The sequence below is a fragment of the Cyprinodon tularosa genome, unplaced genomic scaffold (genome assembly GCF_016077235.1).
Source record: "Cyprinodon tularosa strain WSP-4 unplaced genomic scaffold, ASM1607723v1 ctg528, whole genome shotgun sequence".
Lineage (NCBI taxonomy): Eukaryota > Metazoa > Chordata > Actinopteri > Cyprinodontiformes > Cyprinodontidae > Cyprinodon > Cyprinodon tularosa.
The window spans coordinates 977,753-1,003,106 of record NW_024039261.1 but is presented as its reverse complement, the minus strand read 5'-3'; the positions used below and the strand labels follow the sequence as shown (position 1 = coordinate 1,003,106).

The following is a 25,354-nucleotide window of genomic DNA, read 5'->3' as shown; positions in this document are numbered from 1 at the left end:
TTATGATCAACATGAATTTAATCGCTGAAAACCGGGTAAGAAAATGCCTTTAAGGTTTGACTTCATGCTTTTTTAACCCTCCCAACGTCAACTCAAGGCACGCATATCAGGAAATATTGCCTTTAAATTACAGGTATTCATTATTTTATGGGATATTATTTTCTTTCAGCCAATTAGAAAGGGATTTTTCTCACAGTGATCTGCCTTCAACTGCATTGCTCCATAGCTGCTGTAGCATGGTAACAACTCCCCTAGAGATTAGACTGTTATTTAGGTAGAATAAACAGGTAGAATAAACAAATAAACATTTTACAGCCCTGAAAAATTCTGCAACTTTGCAGTAGCTAAGAAAAGTTTCTGCCTGGTGCTAAAAGACTCACTTCGTCTAGAGTTTGGGGAGTAAAGCTTAAAGGTATAGTGGAGGATGTTCTTTTTCTGGGTGGATCATCAAAATAAGAGGTCATCCTATTTGTCAGTCATCTGGTGACATGCTTACATAAGGCTGTCCCACGTGCTCGTCCCCTTTTTCACTTACTGGTGGTGAGCCTGACATAATGGAAAAATTGCAAATCTTCTTTTTGAAAGCAAGCTTGTATGAGCGATGCAAACAGCAACTTTTAAACAGAGCGTGCACGACGAGAAATGGGCTTGTGCACGTTTAATAGGCGTTCCCTCTCGGAAAAGTGGAAAGGGCGGTTCTTTTCAAAAATTCACGGAAATCCTCCACTATACCTTTAAGCTTGAAGTCACATTACCAGAATAATATTATATTGCTCAGAAAAAGTTGATTTTGCATGCTGTAGGTTTTTTAAACTCTTTTTCTTAATTTTTTGTTTTCATCATCTGGTTTTCTTGTAACTATTTTGAAGTGGTACTGATCAATATTTTTTCTTTGCTTTTGCCTTTACTGAAAGTCATTTAAAGTTTTTTTTTTTTACTTAGGATTTTATTTTCTTTCTTTTTAATCTGATATCTGGCTGAGAGTTGTTTTTGTTTGGTAGCTACAAGACCCTAAGCACAAAATGACTGGAACTCACAAAATGATATAGTGTGGTTTTGATACATACAAGATACCAATTTAAATTGGGATATCTGTCCTTAAGAGCCTGTCTCAAAGCATGATTTGCTTTAGCTTCTTTAGCTGAATTTGTGAAAATTTGCAAGAAGAACACAGTCTGATCACAGCGTATACACAGAGTATATAAAAACTGAGTACCGTACATAAATACTCTGCTTCCGACTATACCTCTTTACACATAAAACTGTTATTACAGCACAAATCAATGCCTTTGGTTTATTCTGAATTTGTGCAGAATCCCATTGCATGGATATGTTTTAATCACACAGTTCTTCTACAGTATCCCTGCAAAGAAATACCCTGGTATTACCATATTAATTTGTACATTTTGTTTTAAAGCATCAAAATCTCAATCAGCTTGGCTCTGTCAGCAGCATGAAAGCACAGGTGTTAAGAAAAGCTTTAGAGCAAGAAAATATCAGCCCAACTATGCGACACTCTGACCTATTTAAACAAGAGGACAGATGATTTTGGAAAATAAGTTTCTTATTTTTAAGCCTGGTGCTTTTAAAAAACTTAATGCTGCTGCTGCTTCTGGTCAAAAATTCCTCTGTGTGATAAAATATGGTTCAGAACAGTCAAGAAAATCAGAAAAACAAGCAAAAGAACAAAACTGTTTTTTTTTGTTTTGTTTTTTTGTTTTATTATCCACTATCATATCAGTTCCCTCTGATAGGGATGTGGTATTCAAACGTTCATAAATTATTTTCGCTGTTTGCCAAAGGTGCATTAAAAAGATTATTTCATTAACTTCATGGTGGCCACTGTGATGAGGTAAAAGTGTTTTACCGAGGCCCTTTAGTGCGAACCACATCAATAAATCTTTAAACACAACTACAAATTAAAAAACGACAGAACGTAATAAAAAACACACAAGCATATTCAGAAACAAAGCAACATTTTCACGATGACATTAACCAGCCAGACGAGGTAGATATTATTGGGAAACCTGAGACATCGTTGATTGGATGACAGGCTTTTAAATTGGAAGTCAGTCTGCCTTTTCTGTTCTAATGTTTAATGAGTAAGTATAAGCAGAATGAATTCCAGCTTAAAAGCCAAACGCTGCCATTGTGCAATCAATGAGTTCTCATGTTAATGACGTGATTCTGGAAATGTTGCATCTTTGAATAAGTTGTGTTTTCTAAATATGTTGTTACGTTTTTTTTTTCAAAATTTGGAGTTGTGATTAATGATTTGTTGATGTGGTTCGCACTTAAGGTCCACCGTACGTTTTTGCATGAAACAACAGTTTTCAGACCTGTAGGGCGTGAGGATGTTAAGAGGAGGCGGCTCCTCGCAGGTCTGGAGGCTTTCCTGCAGAGGGACCGGGAGGGATGAGCGGTCAAACAGCTGCTGGTCCTGAATGGTAGAACTCCTGAAGGCCTTCCTCATGGTGATGTCCTGAAGAGACACTGTGGGGGGACAAGACAAATTAGGACACTTGTTAGACAAAGAAAAAAAGGACTTTTGCTTATTACATCAAGTTTCTGCTTAAGCCTTTTATGTAGATTTGTTAACTTTTTGACCAGCAGAAACCTCAGCGATGGTCTTGTATTAGTTGGTTCTAACTATTAAACATAATCATCACTTGAACTGACAAAGCACAAATGTGTGTCATAAAGTACTCATCCTCCATCCTTCGCGTTTACACCAGATTTTGAGTTTGAATTAATTTTCCCTTTAAGGAAACCCAAATGTCATGACTAAAGTAAGCTAAATACAGTATTTTCCCCCTTATGGCAGGTAGATGTAAGTGAGTGAGTGAATAAAAGAGATATAAAAAATAGAAAAAAGAGAAAAAGAGAGAAAGAGAAAGTAAGGAAGACTTTTACTTTTTAAAAAGTCATTTATTCACTCAGTAATAAACACTCATCTTAACTCAACTGATTCATAAGTAAACCTTCATTATTTAAAATGAACCGAATAATCTCACGATCCCCAACATTTTTTATAAACATCCAACTCAACCATTTAGAAATATTATTTATATTCTGACATTATTCTTGCTCTAATCATTTAGTATTTTGCTTATCTTTCCAGCTCAAATTGCCAACTTGTCTTGACCAAGTGAAAGATTTAACAGCTGTCCTTTTTTCTTCTTTCTTTTGTGATGTGGAAATCCCAAAATAAAAGGCTGCTCTGTAAAACTTTCTCCAAAAAATTTCCAAATTACACCAAGTAATATGAATCAAATCCATAATTTGAAAGCATTGTACAAAACAATGAAAATGGTTTCTTGTAGAGCAAAAAAAATGGACATTTATCTGAAAGGAAGAGAGAAAGAAATGAGGAGAGAAAGAGAGAGAGAGAAAAGAAAAAGAACAATTACATTTCTTGAAAAAAAAAATCAAGTAGGAAAAACTTCCCAGCAGAGCAGAAAAATCTCCCTACCAATGCCAACTTTTAACGTGGAAAGCTAAGTCTTGGGGGAAACGTTGCGACCAGATGTGAATTATACATGAGGATGAGACAAATAGACACTGCAGCCCAGGGGAGGACAGAAAAAGTGACGCAGCCCTAGAATCATTCTGTTAGTCCCCTGTTATTAGCAGGCTAACATTGAAGAGTGACAACATTAATTTAAAGACCAAAATAAACAGGCTTTTACCACACAGGAACTAACAGTAAGCCTAAGAACTCTTTCACAGCTTTTCTTTTCCTATTATATTGCAATTATATGCATAAAATCAATAAAAAGGAGACTATAGGGGTGGGATGATGGTAAAATTTTCTTAAAATAAAATCTTTTGTGTAAATGTATGTATCCAACCCTGCAGCAGCCTCAGAGATCTAAAGCTCTGGTGAAAAAGAATTGTTGATATGAAAAAACCCATGAACTTCACAAATCGAACCTCTACAAGACAAGGATAAAGACAACTGAAAGAATGGCATAAAAGTGCATTTTTAAGGTTTTCCCAATCCATGTAGGTGACACGGAAAGCGTGAAAGAAGATGCTCACATGATGTAACCTAAACCAAAGAAAATTCATTCAAAAATCAACTGTGCTGGACTTTAAAGTTGATACCGAGACAAATGTCCTTCTCTGTCTATGTTTTTAAGCTGCAATCATGGTACAGATGTGCCCCGAAAGACTTAAAAGCTGAAGCTCCAATTATTGTGGACCTGAATAAAAATGCATGCCAAAATACTTCTGTGTAAAAAAAAAAAAAAAGTAGAAAAAAAAAGAGAAAAGTAAAAATACATTTGTTTCTATATTGTGAAAAATTATATACTTAAATAGGAGTACATGTATTTTCAAGGCACTGTATACAGCAGGCCAAGACATCCAGCTGGATAATCACTTCCACAGACTGAAGGCAGTAAATGATCCACCACCTGAAGCCCTACCATCAACAATTTCAGAAAACCAAGGTTTGAAACGCAGCAAACAGAAAGCTTTTAAAAAATGGGAACAGAATCATGCAAAAGGTGAGAAGATATCAAAAATGTGTCAGAAGGACAAAGAAAAAAACAACACAGAAACCAAATTACAACAAGTCCTGGAGTAGTGTATAAAAGGATATAATTTCACTAACAAAAAGAGTAAGGAATGAGCTTCCCGACTGCATCGGGCTAAAAGACCTATTGAGTATGAAAAACTAACATGCAGAGGAAAACAACTACAAGATTATGGGTTTCATATCTGCACATGGATGTAACACTTATTAGAAGTATAGGTGAATGAGGCTGGAGCTGATTTTCTTTTTCAAGAAGGTGAGAAGACTAAAAGAGAAGCATAAATCAGGGAATTGCATAATGAGGTATCCTAAAAAAGTCCCAGTTTCTAGCCAGAAATTTCCCAAATGCACAGTCGGAGAGGAGTATGCTTATCTAATGGCAGGATTTTCTCTGATGTGTTATCAATGCTGACCTGATTGTGAAGAAGGTTCTACTTGTGCTCATATTAAACTAAAGGCTAAAATGCACATGCAGAAACAGATGCACATTCCATCAATACACCTGAGCTACCTCTACTAAATCCAGTGTGTTTACCAGCAACTTGAGTCTACATCATAGACAAGTTTCTGTCATGGTAATGAGCAGATTTCAACTGGTAAGTCTTGAGGGAAGAAAGCACAGTGCATGCTGCTCAGATAGATTTAGACACTTCATGGGGCTGTCAGATGGTGCAACAAGTAGGACAAGGAAAGAGCCGGCAAGGAAAGCCGGAGCACAGATCTGTGGAGGATGAGTCTTATGCACAGTGAGGTGGTTATAAATATTTAGAGTCTTATACTGAGCCCTCAGATACATCTACATAACAAAGATGGATGAATTGCAGGATCTACAAAATATCTACAGCTAAAATGTTTTCAGAGAGAAAAGTTTATGAGAAAAGTAAAAATTGGTCATTAAATTTTAGATAGGAGTATCCTAAAGGGGTTTGGGTACATACGTTGAATAAATTAGCTTAATTAGAGACAGTATGCCGAATGTTGGCCAAGGTCTTAAATCCAGAAGCAAAACCTGTGAGCATTTGCTCCGGTTGAGGAAGCGCCAGGTGTTCCAGCAGTCTCTGATTTCAAGATGCCTCTTATCAACGAGCTGTCCCGAACAGTATATTTCTAGCCTTCCTATCTTCCACTTTTAGACAAATACCATCTGGCTGAGACACTTCAGCTACAGTGAGGTGGAGAAGTTTTTGTCACCTACCAACATCCCCAGTTTTAAAAAACAAAAAACTTTGCTGATTTTTTCCCCCTACTGTCCTCTTCCTTTGTATTTCCTATCTCAGACTAGCTGTTCTATTCCCCAAACAACCATTACAGATAAGGAAACTGAAGGCCAACTTTTAGTGTGTAGACACCGCCCTCTCCCAAATTTCCCTCTAATGCAAATGCTGCCCTATATTTTTGCCTGCTACACACTTCCTCCTGCAACCCTGTATTGATTGTCTTCTCCTTGTTTTGACTTTTGCTTTCGTTTTTAAAGGTTGTTGTTTTGTACTAGATACATGAATATTATGTATAGGTTCTGGTATTTGCATTAAAACTCGTTAAAACAGGCTGTGTGCAGCATAATCAGTGTGGCATTTGCAGGCTGGTGAAGAGGTTGAAAAGTATGACAATCTGAATTTCAGATTTATTTGAGTATTTATCCACTAAGAGTTAGCGTTATCAAAGAAAGTGTGATACTAGTGGGTCATCTTAACATTAGTGCCATAGAAAAAAACAGCTTGCTGGTAATAGGCGCCTCTGCGTCGAATATATTTTTTTCTTCTATTTTTTTCAGATGGTGAAAACTGGGAAACAAGCCTGATGGTTGATTAAAAAAAATATTATTTTCAAAAATATAGTGTCTTGATAGTTTGATATGAGAGTACAGATTTTCCTGCTTTTCAAATGTTTATATTCTCACATTTTCTTCCTGTTATAACATCTATCTTATGAATTTTCACATTGTCTTATTTTTTCCTCAACATATTAGACTACCCCATACGTACTTTCAAAACTACTTGAAATAGTCATAAGAAATACTTGCACCTCTGGCAAAGATGTACCAAAGCCTTAACATGGTTTTTGTTGTAGCATAATATCCCTATTTAGGTAACATATACATAGTGTGGATTATCTTTAAATCCTTTATTTCTTCACATTTTCATTGTTATGGTTTACAGATATTTCAAATGGGAAATTTGATTTTTTAGAAAACAAAATGATATATTGTTAAAAGCTTATGTCATACCATAAACAGCTCTAAACAACTGCAAACTTTTCCAAAGCCTTTAATTGGTCTCCAAGCTTGGGTCAGAAGGTTACATTACCAAGAGGAAGACTGCTGACTTGAAAGGTTTCCAGCGGACATTCGCTGACACCCTGTAATCAGGAAGAGTAGCTACAAAAGGCCATTGCTAAAGAAGACGGGTGTTCACAGAGTGCTGCATCTAAACAGTTGTGGAACATTGAGTGGATGAAAAAATGCTGGTAGGTAAAAGGTGCACAGGAAACAGCAATATCTGTAACCTTCCCTGGGAAGTTTGTCAAGCAAAATCCATTCGAAGATTTCAGGGCACTTCACGGGGAAAGGACTGAGGTTGAAGAACTACACATGGGCTCAAAGTGTCTTACCTAAGGAACTGTCTGCATAATTACAATTTTCTCTCTACATGTACTGTTTTAAAAAAATGTAGCCACGAAGAAAAAAATTTGTAAAAGAAAGTTGTGTGCTAAAATGATGTCATTTGCCCGTGCAGACCTCATGGCTTTACATTACTACTTAGCAGTGCCACATGCAGAAAGACTCTGTACAACATAGCATTGATGCATTCATTAATACAAAAAGGTTGAGAACAAAAAAGCTCAACTCGTGCAATATTCTAAGATTTTGAGAAATAAAGATAACTATGATTGTAATCGTATTTTCATGTAATAACAATGCATTCTAAAAAGTAATAATTGCAAATCCCACAAAGCAATTTTTTTAGGATTGTTTCTTTTGTACTATTAGGGATGGCCATGATAGCAATAATAAATCTAATTATAGTTTTAAATATAACAGCAAGCAGTTTTTTTTTATCTGTTAAGCTGTAAAACCACACATGAACTGGTCTGTTGAAGGAGCATTTCATGATGGGTGCATTTCAGTTTTAAAGTCAGTAATTGTGATTGTATCACAATACAAAACGGCAAAGAATTACCAATAAGGAGAAGGATGGCAATAATCTGTTAAATATAGGAACACCTAAAAATCATCGGGTTAAATTTTAATTTCTAAACAAAATATTCAAGTGATGCCATGGTGTATAGTTAACATTTTCTCGTTTCAAAAAAATAATATAATTCCCTCCAGTCTATGTTAATTCTTACATTTATTTCTAATAAATATAAATAAATATATTTACTAAATGTAAGTCCCAACTTATTGCACCTCTATGTTGTTTGAGTCCAGAATTATCCCCATGTGGCTGTTGGATTTGAGAATAAAAGTTGTTTGATCTTAAATTTATCTATTCAGTCACGGGGAGGAAAAGTAAAGCAGTTAAATTAATAAAGACTTTTTAAGTTAGAGAAAAGTCAAATCTCTCTCACTCACTCCAAATCGGATTAAATGACTTTGACCGTCATTGTACAATTTCAAGAGTTTCCATAGACGCCACATGAACGCTAGTCATGCAGCCTTCGTCTGATGTAGTGGTCTTGCAGTGGACATGAGGAGGCCTCAGACTAAAGACTATATTGATGTGCGACAGCCTGAAGAGGAGGATGATCAGGGCTATCCCTAAATTGTTCTGATGCTCCTCTCCCCACAGATGATGGCAGAAGTGACCACGCTCTCCACAACAGACCTAGAGAAGATGTAAGTCTGTATTTACCTTATTTTCTATATTAATCTTGATGCAAACACAGAAGTACCTGAGCTTCCTTAAAAAACATGGTCTGTTCTGCTTCACAGCTGTATTTTCAGTCTATTGTGTGACCCAGGAAAACTCCAATGTAATTATACTCCTCCATTGCCTCCACTTCTTCTTCCATGATGGTAAAAGCATTTGACTTGCTCCTGTTTTTTTCAAGAATCGTCTCCCACGTTTTGCTCAACAAGCTAGTGAGGAGGGCCATTTCTATCTCTGGACTCGGTAAAGGAAGTGGCAGAGAGGAGGGTGCTGTCCAATCTGACATCCATCATGGACAATACCTTCCACCCCTGCACCAGACTGCAGAGGAGCTCAGCAGCTCCTTTAGTAAAACACTTCTACACCCCATGTGTAAAAAGGAGCGCTACCACAGGTCATTCATCCCTGCTGCCATCAGACTTTGCAATGCCACTGCACTATAACCTGGTGTAATAACACTGCAATAACTCATACTATTTATCTATTTGACAAACCAGAAAATGCACTTTACCTGCCACCACTTTGCTGTACATAAGATACTGTACATATAAGTTAACTTATCTATCTCCTTTATTTTTTACCATCAACTTATATATCTGGATCCACTGTATATACTTCATGCACCTTTTACTCCTTTGTGCAGCTCTTATTGTTTATAAGAGAGAAAGGAAAGTTCTATTGTAAATATTTAGAATAACAAATGATTTTTTCAGTCTGTCTTGTACTGCAAGTCATAGGTGTACAAAGTATAAACAAATGGAGAGAGAACTGACCCCCTGTAATGCTCCTGTGCAAATGGCTACTTGATTAGACATTTGAAACCACAAATTGTACCCAGTTTGTCAGGTAATATCTGAACAGTACAATTGTTGAAGCTCCTACCTGAGTTTAATGGAATTTCTTATCAAAAACAATAGCCTGAATTGTGTCAGAAACTGGAGAAATTATAGTGTATGATTATCAGAGTGCTGTTTGCCTTCTCTGTTTTCTGTGACTGGCTCAAGGCTTCTGATTTTCTAAGATAAGAATAGAACTAATACCGTTGTAAAAAGCACACCATTTATAGGAAATTTAATAAATGCAGATTAGATTTGAAGAACACAGCTTAAGATCCAGAAGAACATCTTTAGAAAAAACTGTCATTATAGTGTAATTAACAACATAAGAGGAAACAACTTAAAACAGTACAGTAATGAACATATCCAGAAGGACTGAAAGGAAAGAAAAAGCTCATAGATAAAGAGATTGCCCCAAGGGGTTTAGTGTGGCTTTGTGGCCTTCCATAATGGCCTGAAGCCAGTCATATGATGTAACAGTGCCATTAAGTAGTGGATACAGCCCATTAGTTTGGCTGGCTGAAGTGAAGGGGGAAGAGGGGCTGACAGAACACAAATGGCATCAATGCAGGATGAAGGGAAAGCAGAGATCAATCAAAGAGATGAGAGCAGCCTGCAGAGGACAACAAAGGCCAGATATAGGTGTGGTGAGGTAGTGTGGGGTTTGAAAAGAAGGAGAAGATGGAATCCTAAAGGTCAAAACAAGTGATGATATCCTTCGAAGGGTCAGCATGCGGTATAGACAAGTGTCTGTTTTACCCATGTCATACTGCACCAGTTATAATTCAGATAAAATCATTCTGCCTTAAGACTGCATAAGACATTGAGGATCGTACTGTGACCTTCAACCAGACATCTTAAATTTTTTATAAGAAATGTGTCCATTAGCAGATAACACCCATTTCAGCAAGGTATAAATTATCAGATCATTCTGCGTCTTAGCATTTCTGTTGGGGTGCACTAACAGTTCTACTTAGAGAAGCCAACTTTTGTTCAATAAAGAAAAATATATACGCTTGAGATGATCCTAAAAGGCTTTTACACACAGTACTTACAGGTGGACATCCCCAAGATCACCTCAGTAAAAGCTGACAGTTTCATCAGTGTTGTTTATATTGCAGAGCATCTCTTTGCCCAGATTGTGTTTTTTTCCCCCTGTCACAACATCTTATCGTTATGCTGTCATCCGTATAGCTGTCCACACTGAATCACCTCGAAATAACCCTGAATATCCCCTATACTTGCTTTCACCTGTGGCAGTTTGCTTTGTCATTTTAGCTTAATTTGCCTGTAAAAATAAAATCAAATCCCAACTCTAGTCCTATCTTGTAATTAAGATAAGGAACAAATAAAAGATAAGGAACTACCTGCATTCCAAAAACACCATGTGGAGGGAAATCCGTTGACAGCATTACAAGATTAAATCTAGCTGTTGCTTTTTAACTTACTTTCAATTTCAATTTGCTCATCTATGTTTTTGCAGTGGAAGAAACTTTTTAGGAATTTAGAGGACAGTTCATCAGTAAAACTGCCATTGTGTGCTCAATTCTCCTCTATCCTATAGTACCTGATCCCCATCCTCCCATCTTCCCCCAGCCAGGTCCCTAATTTATGGCCCCATTCCTGCTTACAGTCATCCCTCCTTCTCTTTCACGCCTCCACTCATGGCAACCACAAAACCAAAAAAACAATTACAAGGCAAGTCTTACAGTAAGAGCATCCACTCTGACAACAGGAGGGTAAAGAAAGGGCTGAGATGAGAGATGGAGGGCAGCATTTACGGGAAACAACCCCTCTGATGAAGTCCCCCCACAGATGTTCAGTTTTGTGTGTAATTCAACCCTGTAGAGCTAGGGTGCTGTGATGTCACTCGATTTTACAAGCTCAAATGAACCAAAACAATGAACAAAGAAGTGTGAGTTTATAGACTTTTTTTCCTTTTTTAAATCAGCCAATAAAAGAATGTGAGGGAGGTTTTCTGAGCGGCATAGGAGGCCATTTCAGCAAGGTCCTGAAAAATCTGCGGTACAATCCTTTTACACTTCACTGCTTTTGCTGCAGTGCCCTGTATTAAGCACCCTTCCCTCGAACCTTCCATCTTTCTTACTTTCCTTTCTCCAATCCCCCTCCCAACACCACCACTCACTTAAACTGCAACCGAGCTGATTCTTATCCAACGTTTCTCAAGACAACACTTTAGGCAATGAGGGGGAACAGTCAGGATTATTTATGAAGTCAGATAAAGGTACGGGCCACATGCACAGATGCAGACACAAGCTTAAAAATACAGATTTGCAACAGCACAAATCTGCCCAACCACTGTGGTGTGATATTGAAGTGAACAAGCACATTGCTGCCAAAGTTTAAATCCATAACTCTTATTGAAACCTGTTTTTTTGTCCACAAAACTTGCATCTACATCTAACACAATAAAACCCCTTTGCATGTATGTTGATGCAGTTGTGTTTCCTACTCGAAAAAGCACTGGAACATGATATGCAGTTTTTTACAGGAATAACCCTGCACAGCAGACTATCACAACTACCAGATCCCCCCCAAAAATGAAGAGCTTTTTTTTTTTTTATAAGTCTCACATTTAAGCAGATTAAAGTTTAACTTTTTTAAGGCCAGTTTTATTATCTCTGTTTGCAAAAAAAAAAAGAAAAAAAAAAGACAAGAAACAAATTAGCTTGGCATCAAATTAGCAACGTTTTTTTTTTTATTGAAAATTAACTTGCATTAATTTTTATTTAAAACTACATGAGATATATATATATATATATATATATATACATATATATATATATACATATATATATATATTTCACGATAATATAAAGGAATTTCGGCCCATATTTCCTGACAGAACCAGGGTAACAGAGTTAAAGGCCGTTTCTAAATATGTGTACTTGTGCATTTTTTTCATGTGCTGGTTAAACGTCTTCAGCCTCAGCTCTAGAACTGTTCCAATTCACAAGTACACAAGACCGAGAACAGACAAATTCTTCGGATGTCGTTTTCGCCCCTCACTCTTTACCGAGCATGTATTGTCACTACCCAGTCCGTACTGTTAGCATGTACTATCAGCTCATTTGTGCATGTGCAACAAGACATACACTATATTGCCAAAAGTATTTGCTCACCCATCCAAATTATTGGAATCAGGTGTTCCAATCACTTCCATGGCCACAGGTGTATAAATTCAAGCACCTAGGCATGCAGACTGTTTTTACAAACATTTGTGAAAGAATGGGTCGCTCTCAGGAGCTCAGTGAATTCCAGCGTGGAACTGTGATAGGATGCCACCTGTGCAACAAATCCAGTCGTGAAATTTCCTCGCTCCTAAATATTCCACAGTCAACTGTCAGCTGTATTATAAGAAAATGGAAGTGTTTGGGAACGACAGCAACTCAGCCACGAAGAGGTAGGCCACGTAAACTGACGGAGCGGGGTCAGCGGATGCTGACGCGCATAGTGCGAAGAGGTCGCCAACTTTCTGCAGAGTCAATCACTACAGACCTCCAAACTTCATGTGGCCTTCAGATTAGCTCAAGAACAGTGCGCAGAGAGCTTCATGGAATGGGTTTCCATGGTCGAGCAGCTGCATCCAAGCCATACATCACCAAGTGCAATGCAAAGCGTCGGATGCGGTGGTGTAAAGCACGCCGCCACTGGACTCTAGAGCAGTGGAGACGCGTTCTCTGGAGTGACGAATCGCGCTTCTCCATCTGGCAATCTGATGGACGGGTCTGGGTTTGGCGGTTGCCAGGAGAACGGTACTTGTCTGACTGCATTGTGCCAAGTGTAAAGTTTGGTGGAGGGGGGATTATGGTGTGAGGTTGTTTTTCAGGAGCTGGGCTTGGCCCCTTAGTTCCAGTGAAAGGAACTCTGAATGCTTCAGCATACCAAGACATTTTGGACAATTCCATGCTCCCAACTTTGTGGGAACAGTTTGGAGCTGGCCCCTTCCTCTTCCAACATGACTGTGCACCAGTGCACAAAGCAAGGTCCATAAAGACATGGATGACAGAGTCTGGTGTGGATGAACTTGACTGGCCTGCACAGAGTCCTGACCTCAACCCGATAGAACACCTTTGGGATGAATTAGAGCGGAGACTGAGAGCCAGGCCTTCTCGTCCAACATCAGTGTGCGACCTCACAAATGCGCTTCTGGAAGAATGGTCAAAAATTCCCATAAACACACTCCTAAACCTTGTGGACAGCCTTCCCAGAAGAGTTGAAGCTGTTCTATCTGCAAAGGGTGGACCGACGTCATATTGAACCCTATGGATTAGGAACGGGATGTCACTTAAGCTCATATGTGAGTCAAGGCAGGTGAGCAAATACTTTTGGCAATATAGTGTACATCCGGGTCACCCTTGGTTTTAATTTGTAAAAAAGAACTAGATTACATTTTTCCCTACTTAAAAATAGCAATTATACTTAATTATAATGTGTTAAAGGTTAACAATGTATTTCCTGATAAAATAAATGCATTAAAATCCTCTCTGTTTTATCACTTATCTGCACCAGAAACTGTATTCTGCGCTACTATTGGGAGCTAACTTTTTTGGCTTTGGATTAAAACATAAATCTTGTCTTTTTATTTTATTTATTCCTTTCGTGTAAACATTATGGTTTATAGTGTGTAATCTAAAGAAAGAAATAAAATAAAAAAGTTAAACATTGTTTAATCATATTTTGCCTGACTACTCTGAGCATATCTGATGATGACATCAGACAAGCTATAATGTTAAAAGCATTGAATTGTCTCAGAAAGTCATAAGAAATGCATTCTTTAGTTATTCAAGGATAGAAATAAGTACTTTTAGTACCATGATTACATTATTTATGGCAACCTGGATTTTTATCTGCTTGAACATGCGCAAATGAGCCGATGGTGCTTCCGGTACGGATTGGGTAGTGACAGTGATCAGTGGAGCAGTGACAGAGTTCAGAGTATAAGTTTAAAGTTCTAATACTTTTAAGCATCTCTATATGTCTTATATGTCTTATTTAGTGTGTAATTTAAAAGAAAAAGTTCAGATGTCGAGAGAACTGCGGCAACCAGCAGACGTCCGAGGCTAACCTTAGCCTTTCTAAGGGCGATTTTTTTGTTTTATTTGGCAAAACGTTAATTTATTTTGTGTTTATCTGACTGTGTTAACTATTATTCCCCCACTTAATGAAAACAGTAAGAATTTATTATTATCTAGAGACTATTAAAAATAGGAGGTGAAATGCAGCTCCAGGTAAGGCGGGTGGTGTTCTGTTCTAATTGACCCATATTTATGCTTGCAAGCTGCGTTCTCGAGTTCTCCCCGAGTCCATTGTTCTTGTCAAAAACATATTTGGTGAAAACAAAAATTTGTACTCTCTTTGTTGTGAACTGACAAACAGTCAAAATCTCTCCCACACCTTTCCAGTACTGCCTGTTACATTTTTCTGATATGAGCCACCCCCATACTTCATACTGGGATGATGTTTTAGGTTTCCATGTTGCCCTTTCCCTTGTCTGCTATGATCTAATGTTCTTTCTTGAATTTTTCAACTGGCTTCTTCTCTCCTGGTTGGCTTTTTAGCCCACATTGGTATAGGGCTCATTTTACTCTGAACAGCACAGCTCTCTTGCAACATTACCCAGTACCTTTGCAAGGTCTTCTGCTTTTGGGCATAGAACCAGTCTCTTTCCTGGACAGTATGAAGGTTAAACATCCTAAAGCTAAATATACCTCCATATGATTGTTTAAATAGACAAACTTGGCATCTTTAGCTAACTATCTGGAATTTGAAGCCAAGGATTGTCGAAAATTAGGAAGATCATCAAGAATCTTACTGATCTCAATTGATAACCTTTGATCTTTTTATGCTCTAATATAGGAAGTAATTTGTTTGAGGAAATGGCTTTAAATACATTTAAAAATCTTTATCAAATTAATGTTGAAAGTAAACCAATAGGAAGCTTACAAAACCCTGATATCCTGATCTTGACCATCCCAAATTGCAGAAAGATATAATAGAATCTTTATTGAAAGAAACTTCCTAATATTAGGTATATAATAGATATTAAGAATAACAGTAAAAAAATAAACTTTCCATCTTTTTCTTTCAATCGTTGGTAAATGTCTGGTTTAAATGGTGGACATGAATGGGTTGGAGATGGGACAAAAAGAGAGAAGGGTGGAGGTACAGTAAGCATGCAGGTTATAACATCCAGAGTCCACAATATCATACAGTTTATTGCTTTATGAAAAAGGGATGCCTCTAGTTGCATTCAAAAAGGCCATAACCGGAGAGCATTTTACTCTGTCAGTGACAAGGAAGCAGTTAAAGTGGCATTGAACAAAGCTTTAAACACACTGCAGGCCCAAGGGAAATCGATACAGTGCCTTGGAGCGTGGTATTACACCACTGTGATTCTCCCCATGTTCTTTACTGTACACTCACTGCCGACTCAACCCGAAACTCTATCCTGTCGTTCTGCCTCTCCTCTCTCTGGATAACCTGGCTTACTTGACAGAGGACACAGATTATTACATTTTCTTTTTATTGCTCACAACAAAGATCCCAAAGATCCTCTTCACAGAAGGAAAACACATTTATCAAGTAAATGAGCAGCAAGTCAAACAGAAACATGAGAGCAATGTTTCAAACTGGAACTGGTTTTACTACCATAGCAGATAAAATCTGATTCTTATAGCTACCTGTTCCTTCAGTAAGAGCCATTAAAACTCACAGAAGATTCTGGCAATATCATAGAAAAGCCTTTAGAAGTCATTTTTCTTATATAAATGAATGGCATCGTCTAATTCTACTAGTTTAATTTAAATTTAACAATGATTTATTAGTTCCAAAAGGAAATAGAATTGAAGACATAGTTTTGAATTAAAAGAACAACAATAATAAATTGGTTAAAAGTTTTCTGCTCTATTTCAATTTGCTTGTATTATTTAACTGAATTCTTTGTAAAGTGCCTTGAGAAAACATGCTCTAAAAGGCTCTGTCTAGATAAAAGGAATTGATTTGCATAGGTTATGTGTAAAGAGTCTTTTAAATATGTTTCTAATTTTTTACTTTTTCTCATTTTGGCACAATACAAAAACACATTTAAGTATTTCATTAGGATTTTAGGTTAAAAACAACACAAAAAGCATAACTGTTGATGGAACTTATGATACAAAGGTTTTAAAAGCTTCTTGATGGCCATACAGATTTACAAAGTAGTAATCTTCCAAATAAAATGACAGATTGTGGAAGGAAAGCATAAATCAGAGAAGCAGTCACATGACTCTTAGTAACTCTGGAGGAGCAGCAGAGATCCACAACTCAGGTAGGAAAATCTATGGACATGACAACTATTAAATGGAAACACTTGACAAAGCTGGTCATTACAACAGTGTGGTAAAGAGAGTCTTATAAAGCTTCAGTTCAAGTTTCCCACAAGCCATGAATTCAAACATGAGGAAGACAAAGCTCTGGTCAGACGAAAACATAACTCTACTTTCTGGCCAACAACCATTTCATCATATGAGGCAAAAAATCTAATACGATATCATTACTGAGGTACAAAGGGCTGGAAGCATCATACTAAAAAGACAGATTTGAGATAGAACAACAGAAACTGGATAGTTTCTTAAAAAAAAATTTAAAATAAATAACAACAGTTGGGAACACCCTGCTTGAGGAACCTAAACATACAACTTGAGCTACAATAAAATGGTTTAGATTGGAAGATATCCATGTGTTAAATTGTTCGACTTGGGTTCCAGACCTGAATCCCATTGGGATTCTTGAAAGCAGGTTTAGACATAAGTTTTCCTATTAATATAATCACCTTTAGCTGTTTGTATATTACAGTAAAAGATGTTCTTTACAATCCATCTATCCCTTGCATTGTTTAGCACCTTAGGAGCAAGTGGCGATAAGGGTCTTGCTCAGGGGCCCAGATTTGCCATTCTGTAGTTTGAACTGGCAGCCTCTCCACTAGGCAACTACCACTCCTCCACAAAATGAAACTCTTGACAGGACCAAGCAGCAAACTTGACTGTTTGGGTTGACAAGCAAGCGTCAAAGCAACTACACTATGCTTGAAATGCCAAGTACGATTGGACTTAAAAAATGTTACAAAAATAAATTTAAGGCTGGTAGAGACCAATCCAAAAAGATTTACAACAACACTGGCTAGGAGAATTAAATGCAAACGGATGCCAACCATGTGTTTTTTTTATTTCTCATGTCTGCACTACATTGCATTTGTAAGTCCCATAAAATCAAAGATAATACTCAGCAGTTTAAATAGGAAAAAAAAATCAATGGGTTTGAATATTTTTGCGTGGCTCTGAATCAATATGTGCCCTGCGATGGACTGGAGACTTGTCCAGGGTGTACCCTGCCTTTCACCCGTAGCTAGAGATAGGCACAAACACCCCTCGCGACCCCACTTGGGATAAGCATGATGGAAAATGGATGGATGGATGGATCAATATGAAACTCACATTCTTCTTCTTTGGGGTCCAGTTGTGTGACGCTGATGGAGAGTCGGTCCACCCTCTCCTGCAGGGAGTTGACCCGGAAAGAGAAGGAGTGGGCTTCATTGAACAGCTCTCCAAAAAGGTCCTCTGCATATTTACCTGCAAAAATGATTAAAGAAAATCAGTTAATGTTTCCAAATAAATGTAAAAGTCACATTTATCTAAAAGATACAAAACTTACTTTGTATCTGTAAGGCACCTGCTTTGTGTCAAAGCTGATTTCAAATGTTTACTCTATTGTTCAGAGCAATCATTTCGCTTTTGTAGAACATTTTCCTTTGAATGTAGCTGTCAGTTATTGTTCCCCTAAACTGACTCAGGAGACCTTGATAGTCTGCAACATGTACTGTGGATCTGTTGGTTAGACATTGCAAATGCTTTTGTCAAACACAATCAAAGCACACCATGCTGCTTTTCTTGTGTTTCGGTTTTTATAGTTTCAGAGGTTTCTTTTATTGAGATGTGAAGAAACAAAGTGGTGACTGGGTGTTTCTGTAGTAGAGCAAGCCAGCTTAAAATGTTAGCCATGTGGGACGTAGAGTGGTTCATAGTAAAACATTGTGCATCCAGGCAACTGTGATGCTTATTTTAGATGTTTAGATACTGAAGCAGTGGCGCTTTTCTCCAAGGGGGGCTATAAATTCAAAATAGACACAGAGCAAAAACCAATCACACCAGTATATTTATATGAATTATATAAATAATTCATTATTTCATGTATGGGCTGCTCAGTGGAACAGTGGGTAGCATTGCTGCCTTGCAGCAACAAGGTTCTGGGTTCGATTCCTGGCCGGGGGTCTTTCTGCATGGAGTTTGCATGTTCTCCCTAAGCATGCATGGGCTCTCTCCAGGTACTCTGGCGTCCTTCCACAGTCCAAAAAACATGACTGTTAGGTTAATTGGCGTCTCTAAAGTCCCCTTAGGTGTGTGTGTGTGTGTGTGTGTGTGTGTGTGTGTGTGTGTGTGTGTGTGTGTGTGTGTGTGTGAATAGTTCTTTGTCCTGTTTGTTTCTGTGTTGCCCTCCAATGGACTGGCGACCTGTCTAGGGTGTACCCGCCTCTCGCCTGTAGACAGCTGGAGATAGACACCAGCGACCGCGCGACCCCACTTGGGTTAAGCATGTAAGAAAGTGGATGGATGGATGAATTTCATGTACAGGCTTACTTTTTGTACAACTTTTAACGAGAGGCCAACAATTTTTGCACCCTAGGGCTGAAATATGTCACCAATCCGAAAAACAAATCAGTTTTATTCGTGATTAAAGATTAAATATTTATATTTTACATCTTAAAAATATTTATCAACATATTTAAATTTTATAAATTACCTTTAATTTTTATTCAAAATGTGTTAAGGTCATTGGGGTGTGGGCCGGCACCCTAGTGTTTTTAGTTTTAGCCCCGCTATAATAGACATAATAGATAATGTAAATGAATCCATTACTTGTGACCTTTTGTTTAAATAGTGGCACACCTCTGGTATAAATATCACAACCATGCCATTGGAAGTTAAACTAAGTTTCAAACAAAGTGACTGCCTATATTTGGTATGATGCATTCATCGTTAAAAAAGATACAGCATGTATTTACTGAGGAGAGATGAGCTGAACTAAAATTTGCATGTGTTGTCTGGAAAAGAAGAGACTGATTTAAGAAACACCTCCCAAACAAAGGAACTGATTTTAAGAAGTCTAGGACCTTCAATCTTAGTAAAAATATTAATATACAGTATAAGAACAGTTGTAATTAGTATCTGGTATGTAGAGTGTTAAGAGTGTTTGAAAATGAGAAACTAATCAAACTAAAAGGTATGAGTAAATGAGACACCCTATTTTATAAGTTATTTAAAAATGGGTTTATAAATCAGCAGGTTTATGCTGCTTTTCATTTCCAAAGATAGAGTTATGGGAAAAAGAAAAAAGAAACGGGTGCACATTTATAGATTGATTTTTGCATTTCAATGAACAGCTTAGATTTCTTACAAGAACTGCCCCTATCAAAACTATTAGCCAATATCAAGAGAAGTATGTATTATTATATTAAACAATAAGTGTAAAGTTTGACTTACTGAGGCTGCTGAGCTGGCGAATGACACTGGCCAAGGAGATGTTGGTCACACATTCCAGCTCATTCTTGATGTTCCTAGGCAGTACCGTGTGGCACAAGTGCCTGGGCTCGATGGTGCGCTTAACCAGCGGCATCCTTTTGCTGCAACACTGCCTGCAAAAGAGAAATGGAGGAGGCAGATGGGAAATGGAACAAATTTCATTAGTGTCTACTGTAAATCAATTTATTGATTTACTGATTAAGATTTACTTGCACAAAGCCAATTTCAATAAAAGAAAAAAAAATACAAAACGCACCATACAGTAGGACAATAATTCTATTTAATATGTTTACACACTGCAAATTTTCATGTTACACAATTTTAAGCATGAAATATATTATTGCAATTCTTTTCCCTCAGCCATGCTAATTAAATGTAGGCTTACTAGGTTTACAGAACCCATGTTTTCCCTTTCTTAGAAAACACAAAAATGGAACAGAGGAGCAAAACAAAATGTCTGTAAAGAAATCCGTTTTAATCAGTAAAAAAACATGCCAAGCATAACATAGGTTTACCAAGATCGCTTTAGTTTAGTTTGCAAATGAGAGAAAACAGTGAGAAAACACTTTTCCCCTGAGAGTGTAGTCTATTATTTTTAGCTAATATTCTGGTTTGTTTGTCCCAGTCTCATCTGTATTCATTTCCCCAATTTGAAAAAAGCTAATTTAAGAATTCTAGATCAGACAAGAACAGGCTTGCACAGACCAGTTATGGACAGAGCTGCGCCCACAACTCAGTACTGATTAAAAGCAGCAGCCGATAAGTACGTTTCAGGGTTTTTCTTTGCCTTAGAGTAATACATATTTTTGTGAAATGAAAGGACTACACTCTAAAAGATCTCTGATTACAACTTGTTTGAACTGACATTATTTAGTTATTCTTGTTATGTGGAATATTCCACCTGACAACATTTGTTAAAATATCTGGAAAATATTTAAATAAAGATTATTTATTTTAGAGAGATCAGTATAGCTAGGTGGAGATGATGGGAACTTAATCTGGACAACAGCTGCCTGCTGCCATTCTTCAGCCAATTTGGCTTAGGCTACCTGACATTTGGTGGTAGAAGGGAGTTCTAGCTCAAGCGCAAGGAGGGCAGATTGAGCATGTTTTCCCATCTTAGTAAACCTACCCCACAGTCATCTTTCATTTCGTAAAATCCATACAGGTTTGATTCCAAACCAAAATGAAACTGCAGGAAGCACAGAATTTTAACTTTGGGGAGATACTCTGACTGTTAGGCATCAAAAATAAAATCCAACAATGAAGGTGACTAAACATTATTTATCTACTTTGGAAAGAATTTCTAATGCCTCCAAGTGGCCTACCGATGAATGGGGTCTTTCTTTCCCTCTTGCAACCTTAATATGCAAAGAGGCGACACTCCTACTCAAAAGAAAAAATCCCAAATCTAGGCACCACTCATCAGCTGTGGGCTGATCAGTATCCCCACACCTATCCAATGCTTCTCTCCCCAGGCAACTCTGGAGTGGGTGAGAGTCCTCTTCTATTTCAAGAATTTAGTTCTAGAGCTGCGCATAGATCTAGGTCCAAAAATTTCTAGCTGGCAGAGGTGTCAAAAATAGTCATATTCTTTACTGAAGTACAACTGCAGATACCCATCTTAATAAAATACTGATGGAACTCATTTGCTTAAATACAAAGTAGAACCAGTTTTTTTTTTTCTAATTACAAAAGTTAAAAAATATTTGCCTTAAATGATACAAAATTACAACTTGCTTCCTTTTTTGTTACTATTTATAAAAGTAATAAGCCAGTTTTGGGAAAAGTAAGTGGTAAAAAGCACCGATATTTGAGTATAAATGATACTGAGATAAGAAATTGGTCAAATATCAGGCAAAAAAATAATATCTGATTATATCAGCCTGTTTCACAAATGTCAGATACAGGCAAGCTAAAAGAAGGATTCTGCTTCTGTTTCTGTTTAAAGCATATATAACGATTGGGCATTAATAAACGGGTCAGTTCTTTTCCTAGTCATTTTTCACTATTTTACCTCCGTTTAATTAATATCACTTCATCAAAGTTTTTCTAACATTCTGCACAAAGAAACAAGTACTAAATGTATGTATGATTAAAACTGATATTTTATCTGGTCAATATCGTTAAATGGAAATATATTTTGCCCAGAGAAGGAAAAAAAAAAAAATTATATATATATACATACATACATATATAAACATATTACTTTTTTTCATCCTCACAGCAGCCAGATAATAACATCATTACTAGTCTTGGTATGCATGGTAAATGTTGACCAAACCTTAAACATCTGGTTACGTTTAACATGCAAATATTCTGGTTTGTCTGTAAAAATTGTTACCCACTTGTGAGATTTTTTTACACCGGAAGAAGGAGGTAAAACACTGACAGAGATATTCAGTCTGTGTTAGGGCAGAGCTTTTCTATGTTATTTTGCTTTTCAAAACCAATTTTCTATTTTTGCTTAAATCCTTATCAACACTGATTCATTTTCAGAAAATCCTCATCTATTTAAATACATCTAGTAAAACTGCAACAATAGCAGAATCCACAATAATACTCATGTTTTCCTTTTTAGCAGTAAAAACTTAAAGAAACCCAGTTAATGGAAAGTTGAAAAAAACAGATTTGGACAGGAATAAACCTAAACATAATCCACTAACATGACCCCCTCTGTGACAGCAGCAGTAATCCTGCTAATAACACTGCTTCCCTGCTGTTGGCTTGCGTTTAATTAAAGTAGACATCTGAATGAAGTGGAGATCAGGTGCTCCAGTGTAGATTGACTGCTTGGCCTGGACAGTCACTGTGGCTTCGGTAAAGCATCGATTAAACTCTAATTGATGTCTTGTGCTTTTAATATGCTCATATTTTCAGTGACATCTCCACCACCGAGCAATTACCATGTTGTTGACTGTACCATCGGAAATATTAGGAATAAATCTGCCCGGCGATGGATCAGGTATGTCATCCAGGATGCATCTCAAAGGGGCCATTAGTGACAACATGGACCCCTTTAAATTTAGTTGAAGCATTTACACTGAAACATGTAGGCAGTGTTTCACTCATACAAATAAATCACAGTGCAAAATCTCAGTCATCTTTTGAAATAGAAACATGTTCTCACAATTCATTCTATTTTAAATCAGAGATGGCAAAAGTACTCACTATCCGTACTTGAGTAAAAGTACAGATACTTGTGTTAAAAAATACTCTGGTAAAAGTGGAAGTACTGATTAAACTTCTTTACTCAAGTAAAAGTAACAAAGTACAGGCTTGTAAATTTACTTAAAGTATAAAAGTAAAAGTAGAAACCACTTTTTTCATGCCGTTGCCTACATTTTAAATGGATGTCTGCCAATAGGACTAGATCTCCGTTGTGTTCGTTTTCAATCATCTCGTCGTCCATTCTACTATGCTAACGCCACCGCCACCAAGCTGCAATGATTTGCCGCCAATGAATACCGCCGAATCTGTCGATTCATCTTGTAGTGGTGCGTCAAATGCAACGTAGATTCCCATCCAATTAGATTGAATTTGGTATTGATGACGTGAAAAATAATAACGGTAACTCCATTGAAATGATTCAAAACTAAAGTAACGAGACAATTTTTTAAAATGTAAGGAGTAGAAAGTACAGATATTTGTGTAAAAATGTAAGGAGTAGAAGTAAAAAGTCGCCATAAAAATAAGTAGTAAAGTAAAGTAAAAATATCAGAAAAATCTACTTGAGTACAGTAACAAAGTATTTGTACTTCGTTACTTCCCATCTCTGTTTTAAATGGATAAGAAGTGGACAGCAACAAACAAAAATAACGCCGAGAAAAGGGTGATAATGATTTCTCTTAAAGTGGGGTTTTCAAGTAGAGATCGACTGATACATCTTCCGGTAAATATTTTTGGGTGATATTTGCATTTTTATCAGAATCAGCAGATTCATTAGTGCATTCGGCAGTCATTGCTTGAAAAATCAATTAAGGTGAAGCTGTTTATTTTAAACCTATTAAAATAAAGTAATCATCTGCACATTTTGGGGATCGGTTAGACTGGTGTAAAAATGATCAGCATCTGCCTTAAAAAAAAAACCTGTACCTGTCGATCTCCATTCTAGATCACAGGTGCTGAATCGTTCGATGAGCTCATCACATGTGAGCAAAGTTGTGTCACTGTCATGTGTTTGTACATCAAGAAGAAGTGATGGCAGCAAAGCCTCTGTACAAATCATGGTTTGACATGATGGCATGTGACATATATTCTAACAGAAAAAAAAAAAATATGTAGTCTCATATAAACTCCCCTTAGAAATTAATTAGATAACATTTTAGATGTGTAAACAAATTGGAGAAACTAACATTTTTGAAACTGGAAGAGCTTCTTTGGACATAACTCTACTTAGCCTGATGGAATAAAGTAAAAGAGAAAAAATAAACATGGCCATGAGTGGTCTCATAGTCATACATTTAGATTAATACTTTGAAGAGAGTACATGAAGGTCAAAACAATCTGAATAGGAAAATGCTCGTAGACATGATTTCTTTTCACTGTGACAAACGCAAGATATAAAAAAAGTGTGTTATACTGTGACTGCTAGAAAAAAATACAAAAACAAGCATAATAAGTGTCTGCATTAGAGTGGGATATTGATTACCTATATACTATTTAAAATTCATGACATTTCTTGCCCTATTTTTTTTTTCTCCATCTAGCTGTGGGACTAAAGCTCCTTTCTTTTCTACACACCCCTTGCTGTTCTGTTACTACTTTTATGGCCCATTCATCTTGGGTGGTGCTTCCCACTGTCACAGATCACCATGGCAACGGCTGCAGTGGGATGTCATTGGTCACTTTATATCATCCCAAAAGACACATAGGGAAAAATTGGGTTTCAGGAAGAAAAAAAAGCAAACAAAATAAAAAGGAGGTGTCGGTTCAGGAAAAAAAGACTGGATTATTGTAGTAAAACATAAAAACTTATATGTAGAGTGGAATAACGACAATGAGAAATCAAATACAGGACAGATTATAGATTCCTTATCTATCCTTTGCACAAGCATTAAGCAAGGTGACATAAGGCACCAGCCAGAGGAGAAAAGAGGAGCTGTTGAGTGGTGAGGATCATGCACTCAGGACATATCCTACTAGAGGCCCTAATGAATCCTAATGGAGTTTTTACTCAGTTAAAAAGCAACTGCTGACCGTTCAATATGGTGGAGGTCAGGAGTCTTTTATTGAGATGGCTTGGCTGATATACAAGTCTCATGATCAATTTTTTGTTTGTAAACTAAAAAAGCAAAAAAACTCTGCGTTCTGCAGTTTTGTATCTTAGCCACAAGTGACCACATAATTCTTCTACTCTTTTCATTTAAAAATAATACATACAAAAAATAAGTATTTGAACACCCTGTTATTTTGCAAGTTCTCCCACTTAGAAATCATGGAGGGGTCTGAAATTGTCATCAAAAGTGC

At 37.0% G+C, this 25,354-nt stretch overlaps 1 protein-coding gene across 1 annotated transcript in view; it reads right to left on the bottom strand.

Annotated features, from left to right (window-relative positions):
* Positions 1 to 2,233: 2,233 nt before the first annotated feature.
* The window catches only part of wasf1 (WASP family member 1), a 48,709-nt gene continuing 25,588 nt past the window's right edge, over positions 2,234 to 25,354 (bottom strand). The window contains exons 2-4 of the mRNA XM_038304197.1: positions 19,847 to 19,998; positions 17,744 to 17,878; positions 2,234 to 2,493 (exon numbers count right to left, since the gene is read on the bottom strand). Of these exons, the coding sequence (XP_038160125.1) occupies positions 2,249 to 2,493; positions 17,744 to 17,878; positions 19,847 to 19,979 (513 nt within the window). The 5' untranslated portion in view covers positions 19,980 to 19,998 and the 3' untranslated portion in view covers positions 2,234 to 2,248. The remainder of the gene's footprint in view (positions 2,494 to 17,743; positions 17,879 to 19,846; positions 19,999 to 25,354) is intronic.